Source organism: Choristoneura fumiferana, chromosome 9, assembly GCF_025370935.1.
Source record: "Choristoneura fumiferana chromosome 9, NRCan_CFum_1, whole genome shotgun sequence".
Classification (NCBI taxonomy): Eukaryota; Metazoa; Arthropoda; class Insecta; order Lepidoptera; family Tortricidae; genus Choristoneura; species Choristoneura fumiferana.
In genome coordinates, this window is record NC_133480.1 from 14401971 (window position 1) to 14425659 (window position 23689).

Here is a 23689-nt window from a genome sequence, read left to right on the forward strand (position 1 = left end):
TGTAACTTTACATGCAATTTTGGAATCGCCGTTTTCCGTAATCTACGTCTTTTTGGCTATTTCCAACTATGTCAAATTTATCAAAATAATTCGAACATACAGTCGAATTTTTGTGCGGTCCGTAAAGTTCTTCTTCTCTTTCTCTCGCGACAATAGATGTCCATTCCGCACAGCGAAAAGGATCACTAGGAAATCTACAAAAAAATAAAAATATTTTAAAATGAGAACTACTCTACGAATTTTTTGTTCCAGAAACACCGATTATTGGCAAGATGGTTGGCCAAACAATAAATTATTGATTTTTAAATGTAAACTGCCAATTTTTACGTACTTTAAATGAAATACTGACTTGTACTTACCTAAAGAAGGATATTCCTTCAGAAACCCTAGTGTTACGGTGGCGATTTCCGCAATTTATAAATGAACATTGTGGCATTTTAACACGTCCGCACTTTGGCTCTGGTTGACGCGTACTGTCAGAAATAAGAGCACAAATTTATTTTGTGCTCTTATTTCTCTGGCCGTTTTCAGAGCTGTGACCTTGAATCTAGTAGTATGGTTCATCAAAGGAGTATTCAGTCAAACTTGCCAATCAATCTGCTGATATACTTGTTGTTTGTTAATGCTTTTGTCTGGTTGCTCCAGTGAATAGGATAACGTCCTCTTGATCTTTTGCTATTGACCTTTCCTTACAGCACAAGTCGCTCTAGAGTGCTCCCCACGTCGACTCATGTATCCGAAGTATCGAATACGAGATCTCTCTATGGATGACATCCAGACAGACAGTGTCAGTTACGTGTGACTTTATAAAGCGCGTCATCTTTGTTCCACCGTATTACCACCATTACATGCTCTCAAATTCAAAGCCAACCGAAAATCTAATTAACAAATGTCTATTCATAAAGTTCTCACATTACCTTCATTGCTGGAATAATGAACCGAGTAACCTTTGCCAGTTAAGGCCACCTCATCACGATGTGAAATCGGGCGGTCAAATGACGTGGCCGCTTTAGGAAGTATAGTGCGGCCTTGTGGGAGACGCTTTATGTTTTCGCTTATTAGCAAGATTTTATGTTGCAGAATAAATTTAGCGAGAGGTGGGCTCATGTCATATCTAGAATACGCTAGATTTCTAAACAACAATACCTAATCAGTACTTCAGTTAGATTAAAAAAATATTGGGCTCTTTTATGATGGAGATATACCCGTTAAAGTTCCACGTGACGACGTCACGCTCACGTCTATACTCTTCATATGTTTTAACCCTAAATTTAGGGGGGAAATAAGGAGCATAAGATTTTTTTAGGGGCTTAATATATTTTTAGGTAAAAAACTAAAAATTTATTAAGCCCCTAAATAATCCCATGCTCCTTATTTCCCCCTAAATTTTTCAATACCATGTTTGTGTGATATAGGAAACTTTAATATTACGAAAACGGAACGTTCTTGATATCGCAGTGTATCCCACTCTCTATTGCTCGAACTCATAAGTGCGACTGAGAAAGAAATACTCGACTGAACGATCCGATTAGCCGCGTATCCATCAGAGCAGCCTCAGGCGAGCAACGCGAGCCGAGCCATATTTTGTCGGTTTTTGGCCGTGCTCAAAGGAGCCTCTGTCTGAGCCGTGCCTTTGGCAGCGTCTCCACTTGCGCGGCCTCGGAGCGGGGCAGCCGCTCGGCCCGAGGCTGCCTCTAGTGGATACGCGGCTGTTGAATGATTGCGGCTTTTACGCTATTATTTTGATTTTTGGGTCTGTGGCGTGGCAGTGACTGAGTGTTGTGTTGGCAAAATCAAAATGATCCTAAATAATGTTTAATTTAAAACAAAAATAAAGAAATTGAGACGAAATTTGTTTTATATTTTCAAGCTAACCAATACACTATTTATGTAAGTAGGTAAAAAAATGTGACACTAATAACGATATTACTGAAGAGAGATGAAAAGCACGCTCCAATAATAGTGCACTTCATACATTGCACTATAAACACTAAACCGTGATAAAAATAAAACACCGTCTCTTTCGCACAAGTCAACAACCTAATTTGTTAGAAAGAGGTAAATAGCTGAAAATTGAAACGCATTTACGCGCACGCGCAACCGCCTGGTGAAACCGATCTAGCTCGCGAAATGCTAGACCAATTATATGACGTCACATCCTGAAGATAATGAATGAACTGTTTTGATTTAGGTTGAGTGGGTAAAATGGTTTCAGATGGAAGTAGTTTTCTTGACCAGTTCGCATTCGTTCTGGTATTCATTTACAAAATAATAATAATAGAAAATTGTCAACCATGACAGCCACAATACCAGTAATAACGACAGAAATGCTACCATGTGTATTTCTTTTAAGAATCAATGTCACGTCATTATTGTTTTCATACGTTGTTGTCATATTTTCGAACGTGAAGTCCAAATTGCTTAATAAGTGAGTGCGAGCACTGGTTTGAAATGACGATCTTCTGCTCCAGACGCCGTGCATAAAATCACTGGGCTACCACCATTTATAGCACAATCTGTTTCAATTTCCTACATTACTTTAATTTCGATCTCTCTCTCTTCAAGTGCCTCTCCAACTAGTGATGGTTGCCAGTCAGCTCCGCGACGCTCTTGTCTGCCACTTACTTTACTTATTACTTTAATAAAGCACGCAATAGCATTCTTCATTATGAAGTGTTACATTATTGTGGCAAGGGGTTTCGTATCGATGTTTTAGAATGCATGGAGATAATTAGATACAACAGTATGGGGTCTATTATTAATGAGCAGGTAAATTTAGTTTCATCTCCCTTGCTACGGCTTGGATCTAATTTCAGCAATGGTAGTTAATAAAACATGCCTTGACAGTAAATAAATAAAATCAAGGTAGTTTTGAAGGACGGTTTCAAAAAATTATTAATAATTTGTGGGTAGGTTTGTTTTGTTTCATAAAACATATGTGGGTACTTGGGGAGTTACAGTGACAAGTTAAACGGTGTTGTGGTTCGTTAGTCTAAAAACTGGTAGCATGGTGTACGGTTGTGTTACTCTGAAGATGAGCTCTGGTTGAGTTTGAAACGCGTCAGTGTAGTGTGGTGGTGGTGATAGATGGGTTTGTGTGATTTGTGTGTGTTCTTACAGTGTGGAGGTGGAGGAACTGCATGAACACGCATATTTTGCATAAGCTTAGCTATCGTAAGGTCGCGGGTGAGCAAGGAAATTATTTTAGTTCATTGATATGGACCTCCGCAAAGTAACGCCTGATTCAATAAATCCTAGAACTTATTTTTTTACTCTTTTAACACACTTGCACAATTAAAAAAAAACGATGACAGTTTGCCAACTCAAATGCAAGTATTAATTTTGTTTGTATTAGTACTACCTAAATATATTCATTATTTCGTCCATGGAGGTATACACCTCTAGAGTCATCAAAATTATCAGATGTAAGTTGGGTAATCTTAAATGTTGATAAAACCATATCGGGTACATCGTTCTGAAACATATCTCAAAATTCCGATGATATTATTTGACATTGTCATGCGCAGATCGATATTGAAGCTATCGAAACACTTGTGTTGAGTTTATCTTGCTAAAATGACCGCTTGTATGTATAAGTACAGTCACCAGTGCTACAGCGGAATGTGCCAAAATATCTGACACCCTACGGAACCCTAGAAATAGTCGTATCAGATATTTATGCACGCTTTGATGTGCCAGACATTGGTGCTGATGACGTACAGTCAATAATTTTTCTAAATAAAAAAGGTGACTATATTAAAAAATGTGTATAGGTTGCCTGAAAGCAAGCTATTCTAAGGAAGACAGCATTGTGAATGATACCTTCAACTGATTATCTCACAAATTTAAATACATTAATAAATTAGTATGAAGACATGCAACGTGCATATCATTATTTGCATAATAATAATAAGTATTGCAAATGTAATCACTTTCGTTTGAACTGCACTTTGATTAATCGTTTGTGAACTGCATTACTGCAAAATAGTATAACGAAACTGTTATGCAACTATATTTGCAAACGGGATTTTATCAGAAACAAAAATTGACAATGAGCCATAGATTTGATCTGCCTGGATCTGGATCTGCCGTAAATATGGGCAATGCACTAGGATTACGCTTTTGTTAGGGGGAGATAGATAGCAAGCTTTATTATGATGAGCTTGTTTTTCTTTCACTCGCGCAAACTGCTGTAGGCAGAAAAATAATAATTCCCGTCTCAATTAAGTAGGTCCTACTACAGAACCAGTATGAAGTTTACTTAACACACACACACACCCAAACATCACGCCTGTATTCCCAAATGGGGTAGGCAGAGCACAAGAAACGTTACCGCTTCGGAGCCACTTTTAGCAATTTTAGGTTTTAAGTTTGACAAAAACAACAGTAAGTATCAAATTTTAACTCTGTGGTGATATTTTAATTATTAAGTTCGACATTATGTTGTAGGTAAAGTAAACGGTAATAGCTCTAATATTGATTTCACTCGAACTATACATACTTTTTTATCAACAACAGTATCTACGTAAAAGAACCATTAAATATGTACGACCTTCATTACTTGTATACCATCGTTAAATTCAATATCGATCGATTTTCTATGGTAACTACAAAGCATCGATATGGTGGAAAAATGTATTAAACTATTATTTTTATGAGTTGTGTTAGTTCTGTATGAAACAAATCCGAGTTTAAACTTGCAAGAAAAATCCTGCAAGTTGCATTACTTACATTGCGGCGCTCGATTGACCACTACAAACTCGTTGGCTTTGCCTCGCAATGTAATTCAACTTGTTTGTATGCTTTTCTTGCAAGTCTAACTCGGCTTAAGAGTTCATTAGAACTAATCTCCCCTCTCATTCTGAGAGGAAGCCTGTGCTCTGCAGTGAGACGTAGGTATATAGGAGCAGATGATGACGACGATGATGATAATGATTACAACTAGTGTGGTTCGATAGAACAACTTACCGAAAATACTAACTGAGACATGGATGCATAGAAAAACCAGAAAAAGAGACCAGCGCTGGGAATCGAACCCAGGTCCTCAGCATTCCGTGCTGCGTGCCATACCTCTACACTACCACTGGACAGGAGTACAGACACGAATTTCTCCTATGCACACATATCTCAGGTTGCTTTTTTCTACTACGCTACTTAAGCAGCAGCACTACCGACATCTATGTTTCGCTCTCATCGAGAGACTTAACACTCTTTTGGAACTAACCGCTCACCCAGACAAGAGATGTCGCTACTAAGCAATCAAATTATGATTGGTTATTTGGGATGACCGTAAAAGTAAAAAAAATTAAGTTGTAATAAAAAATACAAAAAGACTCCATAAACCAATCATAATATGTATGTCTTGTTGTTTTATTTTGTAAATATTAGGCAAGCCGGTGGGAATAGGGTTCTGTGGACGCTTCGCCACTATAAAACAGTACCGTGACTGACTGACTGAGTGACAGACAACGCACAGCCTAAACTACTGGTGCTAGAGACTTGAAATTTGGCATATATGTACCTCGAGTGTTGTAGAGGTGCACTAAGGAAGGATTTTTCGAAATTCCCACGGGATAGGGAAATATCTAAACTTTTTTCGTGTTTTTGTTTGTAGTCGAATCTCTGAAACTATTGAGCCGATTTTAAAAATTCTTTCACCGTTAGTAAGCTACACTATCCTTGATTGACATAGGTTACTTTTTATCCGGGATAATGCAAAATTCCCTCGGGATAGAAATAAATTAATTCAATTTCGGAGCTGATATAAAAAAATCTTACACTTGCTTACGAAGTCGCGGGTAAAAGCTAGTTGTCTATAAGATTATAAACAACGAGCACTACAGTTCCTTGGGAGAAAAAAAAATTGTTTATTTCTCTGAAAATTATTTCTGTTCCAATTACATTGCTTAATTATGTTGTTATTAACGTTCATTATCCGGTTTTGTTAGTAAAGCACCCATGTAAGGAATATTTTTTGAGTGTTTGCAAATAGGTAGGTACAAAGCTGCCAAATACCTACATTATTAAATGTAAAAAATTGTTGAAACAAGGAAGCAATTTTTTGTCTGCAATAGTTCAATAAATCACACGTCATTCCGAAACATTGTTGATATTGGTACCTAATTAATCAAATGTGTGGCTTCAAAGTGGCTATCTGTGGCAACACTGGACGACATCGCATCTTTATTGAGAAGCCCCTTCCCACTTTGGAGATTATTACGCTTATTATCGAATTTTAGTATAATAAGTCGCTAAGTTGGCAACACTGCTCAATGAAAGCGCTTAAACACAAGTGTTCGTCGTCCGTGAAATATGTCTAAATAAATAATATACCTAGTTAACTAATTAACTCCTCGTTCGTTCAAGCTTCTCACGGTCACTGATCGCCAATAAGTCAACGTCACAGGGTATAGCCACAAATACGATTACTACACGACCACGACGTACGACCTAGGATTACACAAAGTAATTGGATAAAGTCGAGTTATTTCCTTGTTCCTGCTGAAGATACATTCATACAGGGTATAGCTTCATAACTAGAAATTACTCAATTCAAATGTTTTATCTCTTTTGAAAAACAGTTGAAATTTGTTTCATGACTCCATAATCTCCAGATGCGCCTAGCCTACTGACATATCTTTTGAAAAGTGCCATAGACAAATGAGGCAAAGGCAAATAGGTCATTATGCCAACAGCACTAGTTCCTCAAAACACACCCAATAGCGCCAGATCGGGCCAATTATGAAACTATCGATAAATTGGCTGCGACCCAGAATCCATCGCTGTTTACTCTTTCAGCAACCTTTTTATGGGGAAGCCGGTCTTTGATGTTGATGATGTCAATTGGAGATGGATAGATATATGTTAGTATTAGAGTCTGCCAAGGTGTTTAGCAACCGTTAAATGGGACTCCATACATCTCTGTTAAAACTAGGCATTAGAATTAGAAGCTGTTTCACCATCCATTTATTAGTGTTAACCGACAATTAAAATGTGATGCCGTCTCCGTCTATTCGAACAAAACAAATAGAGACGGCATACACCTAACCGCCAGTTAACACCTATCAATGGATGGTGAAACAGCCCCTTAATAAAATACGTTTCCATATCTACCCATAAAATTTTAATTTCTTACATATTTTAAATTTACTTACTGGTCTTTTTTTAACTACAAGTATGTAGTAACAAACAGTAACGTAAATTGTGACATAATCTTATTTTGAAAAATAATAAAAAACACTTTCTCCGCGTATCTTGCGGCGCATTCTTCATGGCAGTGCAGTGATGGTCTTTCCGCAATGTCTGCTAGTAAAACCTCCTTCACGAACTGGTTTAAAACAGACCCACTTAGTAGTAAGCATATAGTTAGTAAGTTAACTTAATTTTTAGAGTAGGTACCCTTCTTGTGTAATATGCATTATATACCTACCTAATTGTTGGCAATAAACGCATTTTCTTTCTTTATTTCTTTCTTTCTTTCTTTTCACTTCAAAATGCAATTAAATTCGCAAAAGCCAAAGTTCGCATACTCTTCGCTAGTCATACCGTAATTTTTGTCCGAACCATCGTTTGTCATAATTTTCTTCCCACTGAAACCTTACAGTTTTCTGAATTTTTTAAATGGTTATCCCATAGAAAGCTATAGTTTAGTTTAGGTTTGTTTTATAACAATTCTGAACAAATATTGGATTAAGAGAAAAAAAGAGTTATGACAAACAATCGTTCTGACGAACATTACATTCGGACTTCCAATATGTATGCGAGCCGATATGGACCCGTTCATGACAAACACATTTGTCGGAACACATCCCCGCTCATCTCTGGTGAAAAGTTGAAAACGCAGTCTAAAGCGTGTTACCATCCCACCGTCTCCATTTTGGTCTATCGCTACTTCCATAGCCCTAACATATACAAAATTTTAAATAGCAGAGCTATTCTTCGACACACTAACCCGCTCGCCAAATCATCGGCTTTATGCGCCCGCGCAAGGCCGCGACCTCAATCGCGTTTTGGTGCGTCGACGCCGCACTCTCACTAAACGCATTGTAAAATGTGGTAAGTCTGATTAAGAGGATTTTCGGGAATCTTAATCAGTAAAGGGCGGATGATGGATGCAAAATGGTGACGAAAGCATAAGATGGATAAGACTTTTTATTAAACTTCGATTTTTTATTAAATTTGAGTGATGGTAATAATGTTCCTGATAATGGTGACGTATCACTACGAATACGCACCTCTTACATCTGTAGATGTAAAGAGGTCATTTTCCCTACATAAAATGAAATTACTGGCACTTGAGGTATCCCATCTTAGGCCTCTAGGTTGGCAATACCCCTGGTGTTGCAGATGTTTATGGTCGGTGGTGATCTTTTATCATCAGGAGACCCACTTGCTCGATTGCCATCCAGTCAAAGAAAAAAAAAGTGGAGCGAAGAGAGTGAACTATAAAAGGAATACCCTGAAATTATTCTTGGTTGCCAGTTTCTGGTTTAATGTGTAAATCGTGTACAACTTTATTGCCAACTTTATGTACCACATTTTATGCAAAATATATTTGTATTTGTATTTTATTTGTAATTTGATTAAGTATTGCAAAATCCTTGTATGTAAAAGGTGTCGATGTTATAACTTCCCAAGATGTGATCGAACAAACCGGTGATACCAGTGCGTTCTACGTTATATTATATTTAGTAAAGATAACACATTGCACACTTTATTACACACGTTATTACACGGACGTGATACGATCTCGATATTTTTCTTAAAATGCAAAAAGTAGTTTAAATTTTACGGCTTATTTTGTAATGTTTTCGACTTATGTAATTTTGCCGTTCAATGAATCATTTAAAACGTTTGAATTTGGAACAATCAAACCGTTATTGTGTTTACTATGCATTGATGAATCGATTTGAAGTGATAATTCGATAACTCATATCATACCATCGATCACCGTTTGATCTAGTGTGTTTCAGAACTCATCTATAGTTGAATATGAATGGTTCTCGCGGAGTAGCGATAAATGAATTTTTAGATGTATCAGCCACTTCGCAAAATCAGCCCCTGAGGGGACGGCAGAAACTGTTTGTTTCCACTGCTACAATCCTGACATATGTATCTTCCTCAACACTCATTAGTCTTTTCATATCACATAATAGGTATATGCTCACCGATTTCGGGTACTTTGACCTGACCTATCATTTGATCATGGAACGTCCTTCTTGGTTTCCCCTTTCTAATAGTAAACTTGGAGTAAAATATAAAAATTTCGTTAGTTTCAAAGATAGACGACCTATAGTTAATTGATAAACATTCGATGTTGTTGTGCTGTACCAAATACCACATGTTGAATATACACTGGTCTCGCCTGCGGCTCGAACTGACCTCTAAAGCCTCATTTACCATGCGAAAAACTCGCGTGAGTTGCTTTACATTGCCGTCAATAAGCGATCACTTATAAATCCAAAGCTGCATGGTGCCACAATGTACATACAGAAAGTCGCACGTTTTTCCGCAATCAAAATGAGGTCCAACTGGTTTTGAATAGAAGCTTTGAGTTTTTTGACTTGGTTTCAATTTGCTTCCGCGAATCGTTGGCCGTCGCTAAGATGTCGAAGCTACTTTGAAAAAAGTCATATCTTAAGGTTTGGGAGAATGCAAATGGACTATTTCTCTATTAACGTTGGATTTATTTTTAATTTCCTTCTCAAGGTCTTAAACTATCTCCTCCTTCACATTGACAAAGACACACAGACACAACAAAATTTTAAAATAGGAATAAACAACAAAAATAAAACAAACATGAAATTTGTTTCTGTTTGTTACTCCTTCACGTATGTAATACGTAGCTGGATGTGTGGAATAATAATAGGCTAAGTACTTTATATCCCGATATTCCCACGGGATCTTTGTAAAATCCCAAAAACTTAACCGAAGTTCTAGAACATAAAAGTTTGCAAAGTTGTTCTTCGTGCAATGTACCTACATAAATGAAAAACACAGTAAGTATAAGTTTTGGGAATTCCCACTCACTTAAAACTTTTTAGTGCTCATTTCGCTTTACTAAGGCCAAGGAAGCCAGGGCTAAGCGTGGTCATAATTGCGAGAACCGGTCCGACTGGTCCAGTCAAACGATCCAGCACTCGCGGACATGCAGAATCCGTCCCGTTCACTCTCGCGTATTGGTTACTTGGTTTGATAGGGACACAAGATAATTAACGATAATTTGAGTAAGTCAGATGCCCTACAAAATCAATGTCATATTCACCACAGAATACTGTTCTGGATTCCATTAACGAAAACCCTCCTATATTGGAAGAATGAAATAAAAAAAATTACACACACATTCGTGACGACAGGGAAAAAATGTGCATGTCTCGAAATTGATATTGTCGTTTCAGAGTTCAATACTCAAAAATGCACAGAAATCAATGATATTTTACAATCAAGATATTCATTATATTTTCTATGACTGTGGTTTTTTCGATTTTTGAAAAAAATGCTTTATTAGTCTGTAATTCTCGTGCAAAGTTGACATCTTTTTTTCGACTTTTGAGCTCCTGCAATTCTGATATTACACATTTATATGAAAATCTGAAAACCACAGGCATATATAATTAGTTAGTTACGTCTAGTCCTTGCTTACAAAATGTCATCTATTTCTGTTGCCTAGTTTTCAAATGAGACCGGGACTACGTTTGTATGGAGAATGGAACGAAGAGACTTCTCTTAATTTACCTACCTATCTTCGCGCACAGCACATCTCTGGTGGAAACAGCTGAGAGAACAAGGCGACGTAACGAAGCGTTCCTATCCATCCCAGCCTATATACGTCCCACTGCAAGGCACAGGCCTTCCCTCAGAATGAGAGGGCTTGGGCAGTAGTTCCCACGCGGGCCCAGTGCGGATTGGGAACTTCACACACACCATTGAATTGCTTCGCCGGTTTTGTGCAGGTTTCCTCACGATGTTTTCCTTCACCGTAAAGCTCGTGGTAAATTTCAAATGTAATTCCGCACATGAATTTCGAAAAACTCAGAGGTGCGAGCCGGGGTTTGAACCCACGATCCTCTGCTTGAGAGGCCATAGGTCAAACCACTCGGCCACCACGGCTTCAAAAGAAGCGTTCCTATTGGTTCATGAAAAACACATCCTCGCACATCTCTGATTGAAACGCAGTAAATCATCTAGATCTGGTTCAGTCAGATGTTAGCCAAGGCAGAAATGAAGCAGTACACATAAACAATTAGCTACATGCTAATCCTTTCGCAAATACCAGCTAAATACCAACACCTACTTAAACTTTACGGTAGTTTTGTAACGCCAGTTATTTTGCATACGTCATATTAAAACAGCGGGATGTAGAATTTTATGTCTGTGCAATATTTGAGTTGCGTAAAAAAGGTGAACTGCCTACCTATGAAGAAACAGTCAAAATTTTTAAAGAAAGAAATATTTTACTGATTTAAGCAAATACAAATCACTACAATAATTTATACCAATTTACTAATAAAGATATTGGTGTGCTGTACAATGCCAAAAGAACCATTCTTGAAAATTACTAAGGGCAACTCTTTCTGAAAGCCAGTCAATAAAAAAACTTTAGGGGAATGAGACGACGTGGAAATAAAATATAAATTAGACATTAAAACGATAATAAGTACAACTGTTACAAGTAATTCATGACGGGGCGATTATGATCCCAGACCTTATCCTGTCCGACCGAACCAACCGAATGGACGAATTAAGTAAAAATTGTTTAATGTTTAATGTTTATTTGGGCAAAAAACGGTACAATATAGAAAAAAAACTTAAGAAAATAAGACTTAAACGAAACATAGACCAGCAAATATGCCACTATTAAATTATACAGTAGAGTAACACGTACAAAGAATATAAAAGACCTATTAAACAATAATTTAGTTGAACAAAACGAAACTAATGTTTTAACTAAAGAAAGGCGCACACAAACAAGCCGCGCGATGTACCTACCATTGTTTAAAATTATGGTTTACATTACATACTTTCCAGACTTACTTTGTACGTTACCTACTAATACTCTGACAAGCTAAGGGCGGGTTTTCAGTGTTAAACCAAACACTAACGTAGGTATATCTGTAGCGTTAGATTTAGCAACACGTGTTTTAATGTCTGCTCCATCAATGATTAAATCGTGTTAACACCGCAGCAATCTCCAGAATGTGCAATCTCATATCTTTAAACCAACATATTACCCAAATCGCCAACTTAAGTAACCCACATATTTTCATCGCATGACTATCGAAAGTGACGAAACTCAGGCCAATAATACCTACCGTTATTGTGAATCAGCTGTCGGAACAAAGGAGTTTTGTACGTTTTGGTCCAGGTAGCAGGATGCTGGCCATTGTAATTACCGAGGTTTTGTTCAAAGTCGGTGACTTTATTAACTTTTGCATTGTAGTTGGTTTGGCCTGATAAGATGGCAGTTTCGATGTGGCATTAGTAGTATTTAGTATTGTGGATAGCAAACTACTACGAGTATTATGAATGCAGCTGAAGTTATTTTTAAAGTGAAATCTACAATATTTCAGATACTTTCCCTCCGTGTGGAATAGCCTTGAGATGCCCTCTGTAAATACGTCAAGATAATTATATGTAATAGATACTGAAAACCACATATATATTTTTTTATTTTTAATTAATGTAAGTACTGCGCTCCAAAAACCCGTATAACCGATGTGGGTGTCAAGACCGCCAAGCTGAAGTGGGACTGGGCTGGACATGTCTGCCGCATGCATCCAGACCGATGGTCACGAATCGTTACCGAATGGGTTCCGAAGGATGGCCAAAAGAGGAGATGGCGGGACGACCTGAGCGCTTTTCAGCTCGATTGGCAGGTGCATGCTCATTATAGGGAAGAGTGGCGAAAGAAAGGGAGGCCTTTGCCCAGCAGTGGGACATATTACAGGCTACATAAAAAAAAATACTGCATTTATTTCTTAATAACTTTTTATAGTAAAAAAAAATCGTAGTCGTGATATTCTAATTGATTTCTAATTCTACACTTATAATTTTATACTTGACAGTTGCGCTTCGCTGTTTTTAGAAGAATATCAAACCAACAGAAAAACAGCTAAGTTGTTTTAAATAATCCACATAATATGTAACCTCGCTAAAACATTTAATTGGGTACCTTGTGTTTTCAGGGATGGTCCATATTATATTTTTTATCGATAGTAAACTTATAATGTTAACTTCTTTGAGGTATTACAGTTATTTTATTAACACCTCGTATATTTATACTTGATATCGCTTGCATTAGTGGTTAAACGAATTTTAATATTAATAACGGACACGACATGGATGACATCATCATCATCACGACTGTTTTAAAAAATGGCTGTGTGCCAAGTTTCTTGCAATGCATTCTTCTTGGTAATGATGGTCTTTTCAAACACAGTCTTAGACTTACATTATTTTTTCAAAACTTGATTATATAATCATCAGGATAACGTTTAAAGTCTCATTTTAGTTCAGTAGCGAAACATGATTACTATTCGAGCAAAGCATCACAAAGTAGTTAGTATGCGCCTAAGCATCGGTGACATGTCTCTAAGGCTTTGCGAAGGCCTACCTCCTTCCTTAGTCATCGAACATAGAGATATGGTTCAGAATATTAAATAAGAACCTCTTACATACGTCCATGAGTTTTGCGGTACTGTCCAAATGCGAGATAAGGTCAAAATTAGAAATCTAGACTAAAGATAGTTAAAAACTTTCCAATCGCCGCATCTTTTGCCCTAAAATCGACGAATGTCATGAGCTAATACCACTAACCTGGGCACTTCGCTACAGGTGCGTGGGATATTTTTAATGTTTTAATGTTTATTTGGGCACAAACTGCACAATTTAACTTAGATCTAACAAACTTATATCTAACATTAACCAAAAAGATGCCACCGTTAAAGATAATACACAAAATTAAAGTGGGTTGGTGTATCCACATTTCGTCTTTCTTCGATCGTCTTTGTAGTTAGCAACATAATTAGTATAAAATCATGAGTATATTAAATTTGTTAATTTCTGATAGCGCAGAAGGCAAATTGGTAGAATTGCTTTGCGGCCATTCAAAAATGGTTTTTCGCTGGATTTGATAGGGAATTATTTTTCCTCTAGCATATGATACTACATACAAATACCGGATTTTCTATATTTTGCCGATAGTAATCAACAACAAAGAAGTGATAGTAAAAGGCTGAAAGACAATCACTTCTGACTGATTACTTTTGTTCATACATAGAAACTTTAGATACATAAACCCGGACTATAAAAGAATGCGATAAAGATCATTAAAATACATGAATCATTAAAATTACCACTCCTGCGTTAATGAAAGTAATGTTTATTTTGACTCATCTAGATAATAAACATGGTATCAATAAAGCCTACGATGATAATAAAACTGAACTAGTGATTAGAGAAATTGCGTAAAATTATAATCATAATCAAAGCAAATTGAAGAATATAGATAATTACTGATTCATTGATGAATTGGTAAATGAGTTTCACTTGAAAGTTGAAGTTATCATTAAAAATATTGTAATTGAAAGATTATGGATTATGCAAGAACAGATTGGAATACCATAGTCAGTTCATCACGCTCTGTAAGAGAATATCAACACGAGCATACAAGTGAAAACTGCAGCAGTTGCTACATTCCTTTCATTTTATTATCAAAGGAAACGATTTACACCCTCCTCTAAACTTCCCCTTTTCTCCGTAACAATCTAATTTTGACTTCTGGAACGGATACAGAAATTGTCTTATGTATTTTAACACAATGCAATGTCAGTTGTCCCAGTGTGTAGTTTCATCTAAAAATTGCACGTGTCCCCTGGGTGGTGCTAAACGAGTGATAAAAATTAAGATGATATACAAATAGGCAATGATGGGGGATAGATATGTTTATAAGCCTATTTTAAATGTATGCCATACGATTAAATAAATAAATCTAAAAATTCTAATCTTTTAAAGCGTGTGGATGACTACCTGGCTAAATCGAAAATACTTCTAATCTACCGCAATTCTTACCAAGATAGGTTCATATGCGGTACAGGTAAGATGCAATCAGGAAGTGGCAGGGGGTATGGAGCCCCCACGTCAAAAATACTTGTAATAACTAGGAACTGTTACATTATATGTATGTATGTATGTAAACTCTTTATTGCACATTAAAATAAAATACAAAGAAATACAAATACATACACAAAAAGGAGAGCAAAGGCGAGCATATCCCTAAAAAGAGATCTCTTCCAGCTAACCTAGCAAATAGCTTGTGCTATAGCAATTCCATTCTCAAGTTGCTTAATTTATTTACTTGACGTCAGTGATAATTATGGCAAAGTTTGTGTACGGTCGAACCTTTTTTATAATCAACTTCACTTTCCTTGACAAAAGTATGAGATGTCAACATGACATTAGTAGCACAAAGGTTCCACCCTGGGTCATGATCATGATTCAATTTGTTCGACTGTACATTAACGGCAAGAAATTTCAAGCGAAGGCATACGCTTCTCTGGCGCTCTGACAATCTTCACTCCACGCTAGTACAGTGCTGGGAATTGATTTGGATTCCATTCATAAATCACCTAAATAAATTACTTAATGTAGATACCCGCAACACCAGAGTGACTGTGTATACCACGTCATCCTAGACGGCCATAGACAGAATGACGTTTTTGATACAAGGCACGCCAAATCACATATTTAAACACAACTTTAACTGTAAACACGGCTTGTTTATTAGAACTTGAGAATATTCCGGTGTTGACCGATTAGCAGCTGTCGCAATGTCTACGAATTAACACGTTTCTTGCTACAATCTAGTCACGGTTCTTTATTATTTGACTATTGGCGGTAATTGCATTATTGGAAAAGAAACGACCTTTTTATAAACGCTTTGATGGTTCGTATTCAGGTTTTCTATAAGCCTCCTAAATAAGGGAAAAAGTGGTCATGTATGGGTTTTTCTGTGAGGTTTTTAATTGATGTTCAGAAACTTTATCGTGAGATGGTTTACAATTTATTTAATGCACGAAAATCCGCTAATTCCTATTGAAGGTAAAATACGTAAGTTAAGTTTTTTTTTCAAATTACAGTGCCTATTATGAAGAAAAAATTATAGTACAACCAAAAATAAACAAATACTGCTTTATAACACTTTACACTCTATTTGTATGCAATAACAATTTAAGCAAGTTTTTTAACCATTTTAAAGCTCAGAAAAAACCGTGAAAAGGAGCAAAAACCGAAAGCACGCCTTTATAATGATTACGAATGGTACTGTAACCCTGTAGAAACGGTATGGCACACAATACGAATGCCAGAAAAAACTTTTTTGTGCCTCCTAAATGGTCTATTGTAGTGATGATTTCATCACTTTCCAACAGAGCTCGAGCTTGCTTCCTGGAGACTTCAAACTGTTCTTGAAATGGCATGCTGAATGCTGATGCTGACTATTAAGTCATCTTACGATTATTTGAACATTTTCTAAAAACAGAACATTGTTCGGTGGTACCCATTTTTTTACCAAGGACCACATTCATTTCATTATTAGGTATTAGCAGATACTACAAATTTAAAAAGTAACTGTAAGTAACTATCAATTTAAAAATAAACTTCGATCAAAATATTTAAGATACATAAGTAATCGTAAAATTATAATTTCAAGTAAACAATTCAGTTTAGGTACGCCAATGAGATTTTTGACCTTTCGTCTTCTGTATAATCTTTCGTGGAGCTTATTTTAGCCCCCTTTTTCGGAGTTTAGGTCCAAGATTTTGAGCTGCGCAATGACAATTGAGTTAAGACTTCTTTTTACAAATCTTTGGTGGGCTCACAAAATATTTTCCAAATGTCCCAAGTTTTCCATAGGCCGGTCAGTATCAGTATACTATTTTACTGTTACGCAAAGACGTCTCTTCGAAACTTGTACATGTACAATTCCTCAATTTGACTGTATCGTTTTCTTTGCTCCTTCTAGTTCCACTGCAGTACTTTTTGTACAATAAAGAGAGAGAGAGAGAGAGAGAGAAACATTTATTTACACCATATTCGATACAAATAAAAATACATTAGATGGAAAAAATAAAAATAACATCGAATAGCCGCCATCATCATAATCATAACTCACTAAATTGTTTCCACCGTATGGACCAAGCATCTAAATGACTCTTTTGATGACGTACCTAAAACAGTATTTCCCCTTTTCTTCAAATTACGAAATGGAAATCCAAAACAAGTATTCGAAACATTTCCGCTTTGATAGTACCGAATATACGCTATTAAGACGATATGTTTTTCTGGATTCCATAGAACACTATCGGTATAATGCATATAGTGATAAGGTGATAAGACACGTCATATAAAGTGATAGAACAATAACGTTGTTTTATGGTGGAAAACACGCGATAAGCTACAATTCGTTCGATTAGGTTGTAAAGGATGGGTTTAGTAAAAATGTTACTGAATATTGAGTGGTTTTAGAATTATAAATCAAAATGGACAACTTAGAAGCAATGCCGTGTATTTTCGCAACAGACTAGTAGATATTTTGAGACCTATGTTTTTGAGTTTTTGACGCAGCAGAGCTTCTAAATTTACGTACTATAAGCAATAATTGTGTAAGTAATTTTAAATTTTAAAAAACAATCACAAACCGCGTTTCAGACGCAGCGGCATCACACATACAATAAGGTACTCATACTTGCCCTTTAAGCCCTCTTCTTCCGTATATTTTTGTAGCGGTCCGAGGGTCACCAACGGTGCTGGCTGAAAATCAGCGCTGGGGTGTTTATTATTAACGCTTCAGCATTATGCTGAGCCAGTGTCCTATTCACAATCGCAATGACACATACTTTCCTACGTGTTGTCTATTTGTACTTAATACTATTGTTGTGTCTTGTGTTGTGAATAAATGTATTTTCTTTCTTTCTTTTCTTTCCTGTTACAAAAGGTATGATTGTTATTTTCTTCGATATCACGTGAAGCCATCGTGAAGCCATTTTGGGCTTCAAGTTCAGCGCGCTAATAACATACCTATTTAATCTTCCCCTTTTAATATGTTATTTACATCATTGGTTGCTTAACGAATGGAATAAGTATCAAATGGGAGCTTTTCGCGTGAAACGATACGGCAACCTACGGCAGACATCTTTGATGTATCTAAATGCAATACACGTAAATTCGATAAGACTCTAAGATACGGAGAGCCGACGGCGAAATTAGTTTGTAGACGTCTAAATAGATAGCATATCGGTGTATCCATCTAGAAGCGTTAGTTACGCTCTCAAAATGATACAGATGCCAATTTAGTTCTACAAAAACTTGATAATAGAAGCAACTGTATATACGGCCAATATAGATCACATGGTTGAAAAAAAAAAGAATTGTAGTAAGCTCCGAATACGATGCTAACTATTTGCGAAGTACTTACATTGTTAACGTAATGGATATCAACGAGGTATATAATGTCATCGGCCGATCGTAAAATCCGCCAGAACACGAAATTGCTAGGCATATCGTGAAATGGCGCCATTTCATGATATGCCTAAAAGTTGGCCTGAGAAACAATACGGCAGATCGATTAGAGCAACGCATTCGTCGATATTTCAAGCTCTATACCGAGCGCATCGTGCGTGATATGCCAAAAAAAAGAAAAAAATCAGTAAGACGAGCGAAGCGAGGAGAGGTTATCAGGTTAGTATGAATTGTGACCACTCCGCACGAGCCGAGCGAGCGAAGAGAGCGTGCCGCGGCAGCAGCCGGCGAAGTGCCAGAACCGATATGGCGGCGTTTCATGATATGCCTAGGAATTTCATGACCTGCCTAAACTGGCCAAATCATGAAATGGCGGTGTTTCATGATATGCCTAGGAATTTCATAATCTGCCTAAACGTCACTAGGCAATTCGTTAAACTGTGAGTTTTGAACGATATAGCGGATGTCCCTTAGCCAATTCATGAAATGGCGCCATTTCACGATATGCATGCGAATTTCGTGATCTGGCGGATTTTACGATCGGCCGCCGACATAAGATGAAATGGACCATTTATAGGATAAAATTGACAAATTAATTGAATCAGGTGCTACTCGGTGGAGGTCCATATTAATGAACTAAAAACGATTACTTTGCTCACCTGCGACCTAGTAGTAGTAGTAGGTCGCGAGTGCGCAAAGTACCTAATTGTTTGTAGTTCATTGATAAAATAAAGAAGAGACGTTTACAACCTTAATGAAAGGAATTTAATAACTTAATGGAAGGAAGGAAAGGAATAGATGAAATAATTGTACCTAATGTTTATATTTATATTATTACTATTTCAAGCAATAAATGAATTATTATTATTTATAAAACAACTATTAGATCACGTTGGAGAATAAGAAAAAGGTGAAGTAAGAGATGGCGAAAACTTTTGGACCTACAATTTTGGACGCATACCTATGCAAAGTCTGAACTAACATTACGCCAGATCATGACTTAGGGAGTTCTAGAGAAGAGGTATTTGTCTAGCAATACAAAGTAAAGAGATTTACAATAAATAACGACGTAAAATATGACATATGTCTACTTACATAGGTAGTTTCCATGTAGAACGCTAGCATGAGAGCACATACTATAGATATTTCGTTTATTTTATAATGAGAAAAAAGTAAACAATCTTGAAGTCTTTTTATTTAAAAAAACTACTTTACCATACAACTATAATTATCTTTGCTGTTAGCAAAATAAAACGTGGTAAACTCAAAGCGTATGTCAAATTAAAGGTAGGTTTATAATAGTACTTATTGCTATCGATAGCAGCATTTATAATTTTGTAAGAAAATTAATTTGGTCGCTAAATGATCGTTTAACGCGCTCTTGGGACTCCTTTAATCTGTCATCTCCCAGGATAACAGGATCAAAGGAATTTGGGCACAAATTTGTGCCTCTGGGAGAGGACAGGTTAATTAAATTGGTAAGATGATTACAATCTTGTGACTCACATGATACGTATAGTCGAACGATTGAAACGCGTGCCAGTGTGGAACCCTTTCGTTGCAAATTTTCTATTGATAGCCATACATCTGCCAAAGACATCAATGTAGAAATCTATTGTGAAAAAGTTCCCACCCTGGTCCGCGATTAAATTTTCTAGACTGTAGTCGTACCTTGAATTAGCATGAAACTTGTCTTCAATAAATGTCGCAATGACCTCTTTGACCAGCGTTAGAAAATAATTATGTAGTTAGTGCTTATAATGAAAAGGTTCTAAACACGTTAATTTTAATACATCAAATTCGACTGTAGGAAGTGCTTTTAGGCCACGTATCATCAGTGCGGATAAGCTAAAAAATATGTATTTTGAATTGCTCTTGCAGTCTTGTTAATGGATTCAAGTTTAGAATTGTATAGTCAGGGTAAGAAAAGGTTCGTCACTTTTGGACTTTTACGTAATTTAAATAGAGTTGAAAAGTGACAAACCTCTTCTTACCTCGACTATACTACCTTTTAGTTAACTTTGCATTCAGAATTCACAGATTCCTCCATGAAAAACTTACAGTATATTCGATAAATCGCTTATTTTCAAATGATTACTATTCCGCAATTGCACAAATCGTTAGCAAAACAATATTGTTATTAATGCAATTAAGCGAGTACTTATTTATTAATTAATAGGTACCCTTAATGACTAAAACGTTTAAACTAGAATTTCCGTGAGCTGAATGTCACCTGAAAAACGTGCAGTTTCTGGGTTTGCTTAGAAAGTTAAGCCGTCAAAATTGCACAAAGAAAATTAGTTTCACTAAACTTCCAAACCGAAAGGCTACGTTATTATATTGGCCAGACAAATTCTTTGTTCATAACTTTGTATTTTCAAGTAGAAATTTCACGAGCACTTGCGCCAACACGGAAACAACATTAGCAACAAACTATCAACAAAATACACGTAGTCTTTACGCGTAACAACGCAAAGTTTACATTCGTCTACGTTCCTGTTTAAGAGATGTATTAAACCTGCAGTACTCACCTCGAGTTTTTTGGAGTATTCTTCGGTTAATTTTTCCTGTTCCTTTTTCAATTCTTCGTTTTTGTCCAGAAGGGCTTTCCCTAGTTCGGCGGCCAGAAGCAAATCTGACTCCTTCTGTTGGAGCTGACTCCACACGTCAGGTTCCATGGTGTCGTCGCGTACGGTAGACATCTCTTTCACGTAATCTTCTAAATCTTGATAGAAATGCTCGTCGGATAGACTTAAAGCGGTAGGCGTAAGTCTATTAGCACTCCTGCTTCTGCTTCGTCTATGTTTCCCTACTGGAGTAGATGAACGGATAGCTCCTCTCCCAACGAACTCAGTCTCTTCAGTTATAAAACCAGGTGATCCGGTACTCCTGTCAGGTGGCTCGCTACTAATGTTAGCACTAATCTCACCGGCCATTTAACTAAAAGTAAACTAAACTAACTTTGCACTATTTTCGTGTAGCTATTCTTTTTGAACAGCTTGTCGAAAGCTACTTGAATTTTCACGGGTTTGGGTAGTTTCACTTTGAATATGTTCCTGGGTATGTTGATATCCTTTTTTAAGGCCATGGTAGCGGGTACATATCCAGGTCACTGACACTCACGCGCGGTACGACGCGTTGTCGCGGCAACGGCGCGGACACAACAGAGTGGAGTGGTGCTTGCGGCGCGCGCCGCACCGCGGACGGCAAAGATTAAGTGAGAGAGGGGGAGGTAGGTAGAAACTGCAGGTAAAATACAGGTAGCGATGGCGTCAGATCAGATTGGGCTTTGCTTATGGAGTGGCGGCGGTTTTTATCGACTGCAGTGGTGGTTATCTCGATCAACGTATTGACATCATAATACAACGCGGAAACGCAAGCAGTCTTATACTCCTTTCCGCACGGGCAGGAGTTTGGATAATTAATTGTACATATGGTTTGGTTATTTTAAGGATAATTTTTATTTCAATTGCACCTACCTTAATTAGTTAGATACTGCATATTTTTAGAGTCCCGTACCCGAAAGGTGAACAATCAACAGCTATGAATGTAACTTCGCTGTCTGTCTGTCCTTCCGTCTCTCTATCCGTCCGTCTGTCTGTCATATAGGGCTACATCTCGAGAGCTTTAAGCCGACAGACAGCTGAAATCTACACAACGTGTATTTTTATTTCAGCTACAATAACAAATAATAAAAATAACATTGAAAGTTAAGGGATTCCCCATACAGGAGACGTATTATTTTTAAATTTATTTACTAATTTTAAATGTTTTCACAAAGACTGACTCACACTTGTCCAGGTTTTATTTTTTATTGATAATTGGTATATTTACCTTTATTATCTTCGTACGTGGTTTGAAGTTTGTTTGTTTATTAACCATTACAGAAATAGAACAGATACAAAAAAATAAGAGGATCTCATACAAGAACCGTATTCATAGTCAAAATATCATATACGGGACTTATCACGCTATTTTTACACAAGTAATATTTACCTCGACGTTTCGGCAACGTTACAGTTGCCGTGGTCACGAGTAGACCAGCGCAGGGTAGGGCAGAGCAGAGTAGGGTAGCGTGATAAGTCCCGTATATGGTATTTTGACTATGAGTGAGAATCACGAAAGTTTAAAACGTTATAAGAACCGTATTGTTTAGTGCTGTATTTTATGAACCTTAACAAGTACTAAACCTAGTCAGTTTAAGTTTTAAAAAATGTTCGGAATCATGGGTGCGTTAATATGACTCATTTGGCTGATTTATTTTACTTTATCGTAATCAAGAATAAAAATACTAGTACGGTATTAATAATCAACTACTTAAATACCTTTCCCTGCACGGATATTGCCTTAAAAACTAAAATACTTTTGTACCTAGCAGAGTAGTAGTTTAGCTTAGCAAACCTAATCTTTGTGGTCTTAGTATAAATATAACCATAAACCCAATACTTAAGCATTTAACGATTCATAGTATAATGTGTTCAAAGAAATCTCAATTGAGAAGTGACATGTCTGTTAATATAACCAATCTTTGCTTATAAACAACACGTGCATCAGAGAGAAATAGCGATAACAGGTAGATGCACAACCAATGCGTTAGAAAGAGACAGTTATATGCACTCAAGGTCAGCTAAAGAGAGTGGTCAAAGTGGTTAAACAATTAAATTTATTGTTGAACGAGAAGAGTATAAAAAAACTTTGATTAAGCAGAATTAAACTTTATCTCCATGGGATAAGAGCTTTTGGATGTGCTCTTGTAGTGTTTTTTTAACAAAGTTACAATTAAATAAACGCTCGCGTCCAAAATTTTATTTAACTTAACTTTTATTTAAATTAAGACAAAAAAATTAATTGAGTACAAAAAAAACAAGATAATTATTTTCTAGCCATTTGAAGTCTTCACTTGCCTATTTTACAAAAATTGGTAGGTACTTAGGCTGTTTCAACTTTCACCACCCATTGATAAATTTTATTTGACGTATAAATGTGACGCTGTCTCCGTCTATTCGAATATAACAAACAGAGACGGCATCACATTTATCCGTCAAATAAATTTAATCAATGGATGGTGAAACAGGGGGTAAGCCTACTATTTTGCAAACGGATCCCTAAATCAAAAAATATTATGTTAAGTCTGTGAAGGATCTACCTATCCAACGACAACCACGAAGGGTTC

General features: G+C 36.7%; 1 protein-coding gene across 1 annotated transcript in view; it reads right to left on the minus strand.

Moving 5' to 3' along the window:
- LOC141431378 (bicaudal D-related protein homolog) overlaps nucleotides 1–21733 on the minus strand; it is a 161185-nt gene extending 139452 nt beyond the window's left edge. Inside the window, exon 1 of the mRNA XM_074092549.1 lies at nucleotides 21048–21733. Coding sequence (XP_073948650.1) covers nucleotides 21048–21452 — 405 coding nt within the window. The 5' untranslated portion in view covers nucleotides 21453–21733. The remainder of the gene's footprint in view (nucleotides 1–21047) is intronic.
- Between the last annotated feature and the right edge of the window lie 1956 nt (nucleotides 21734–23689).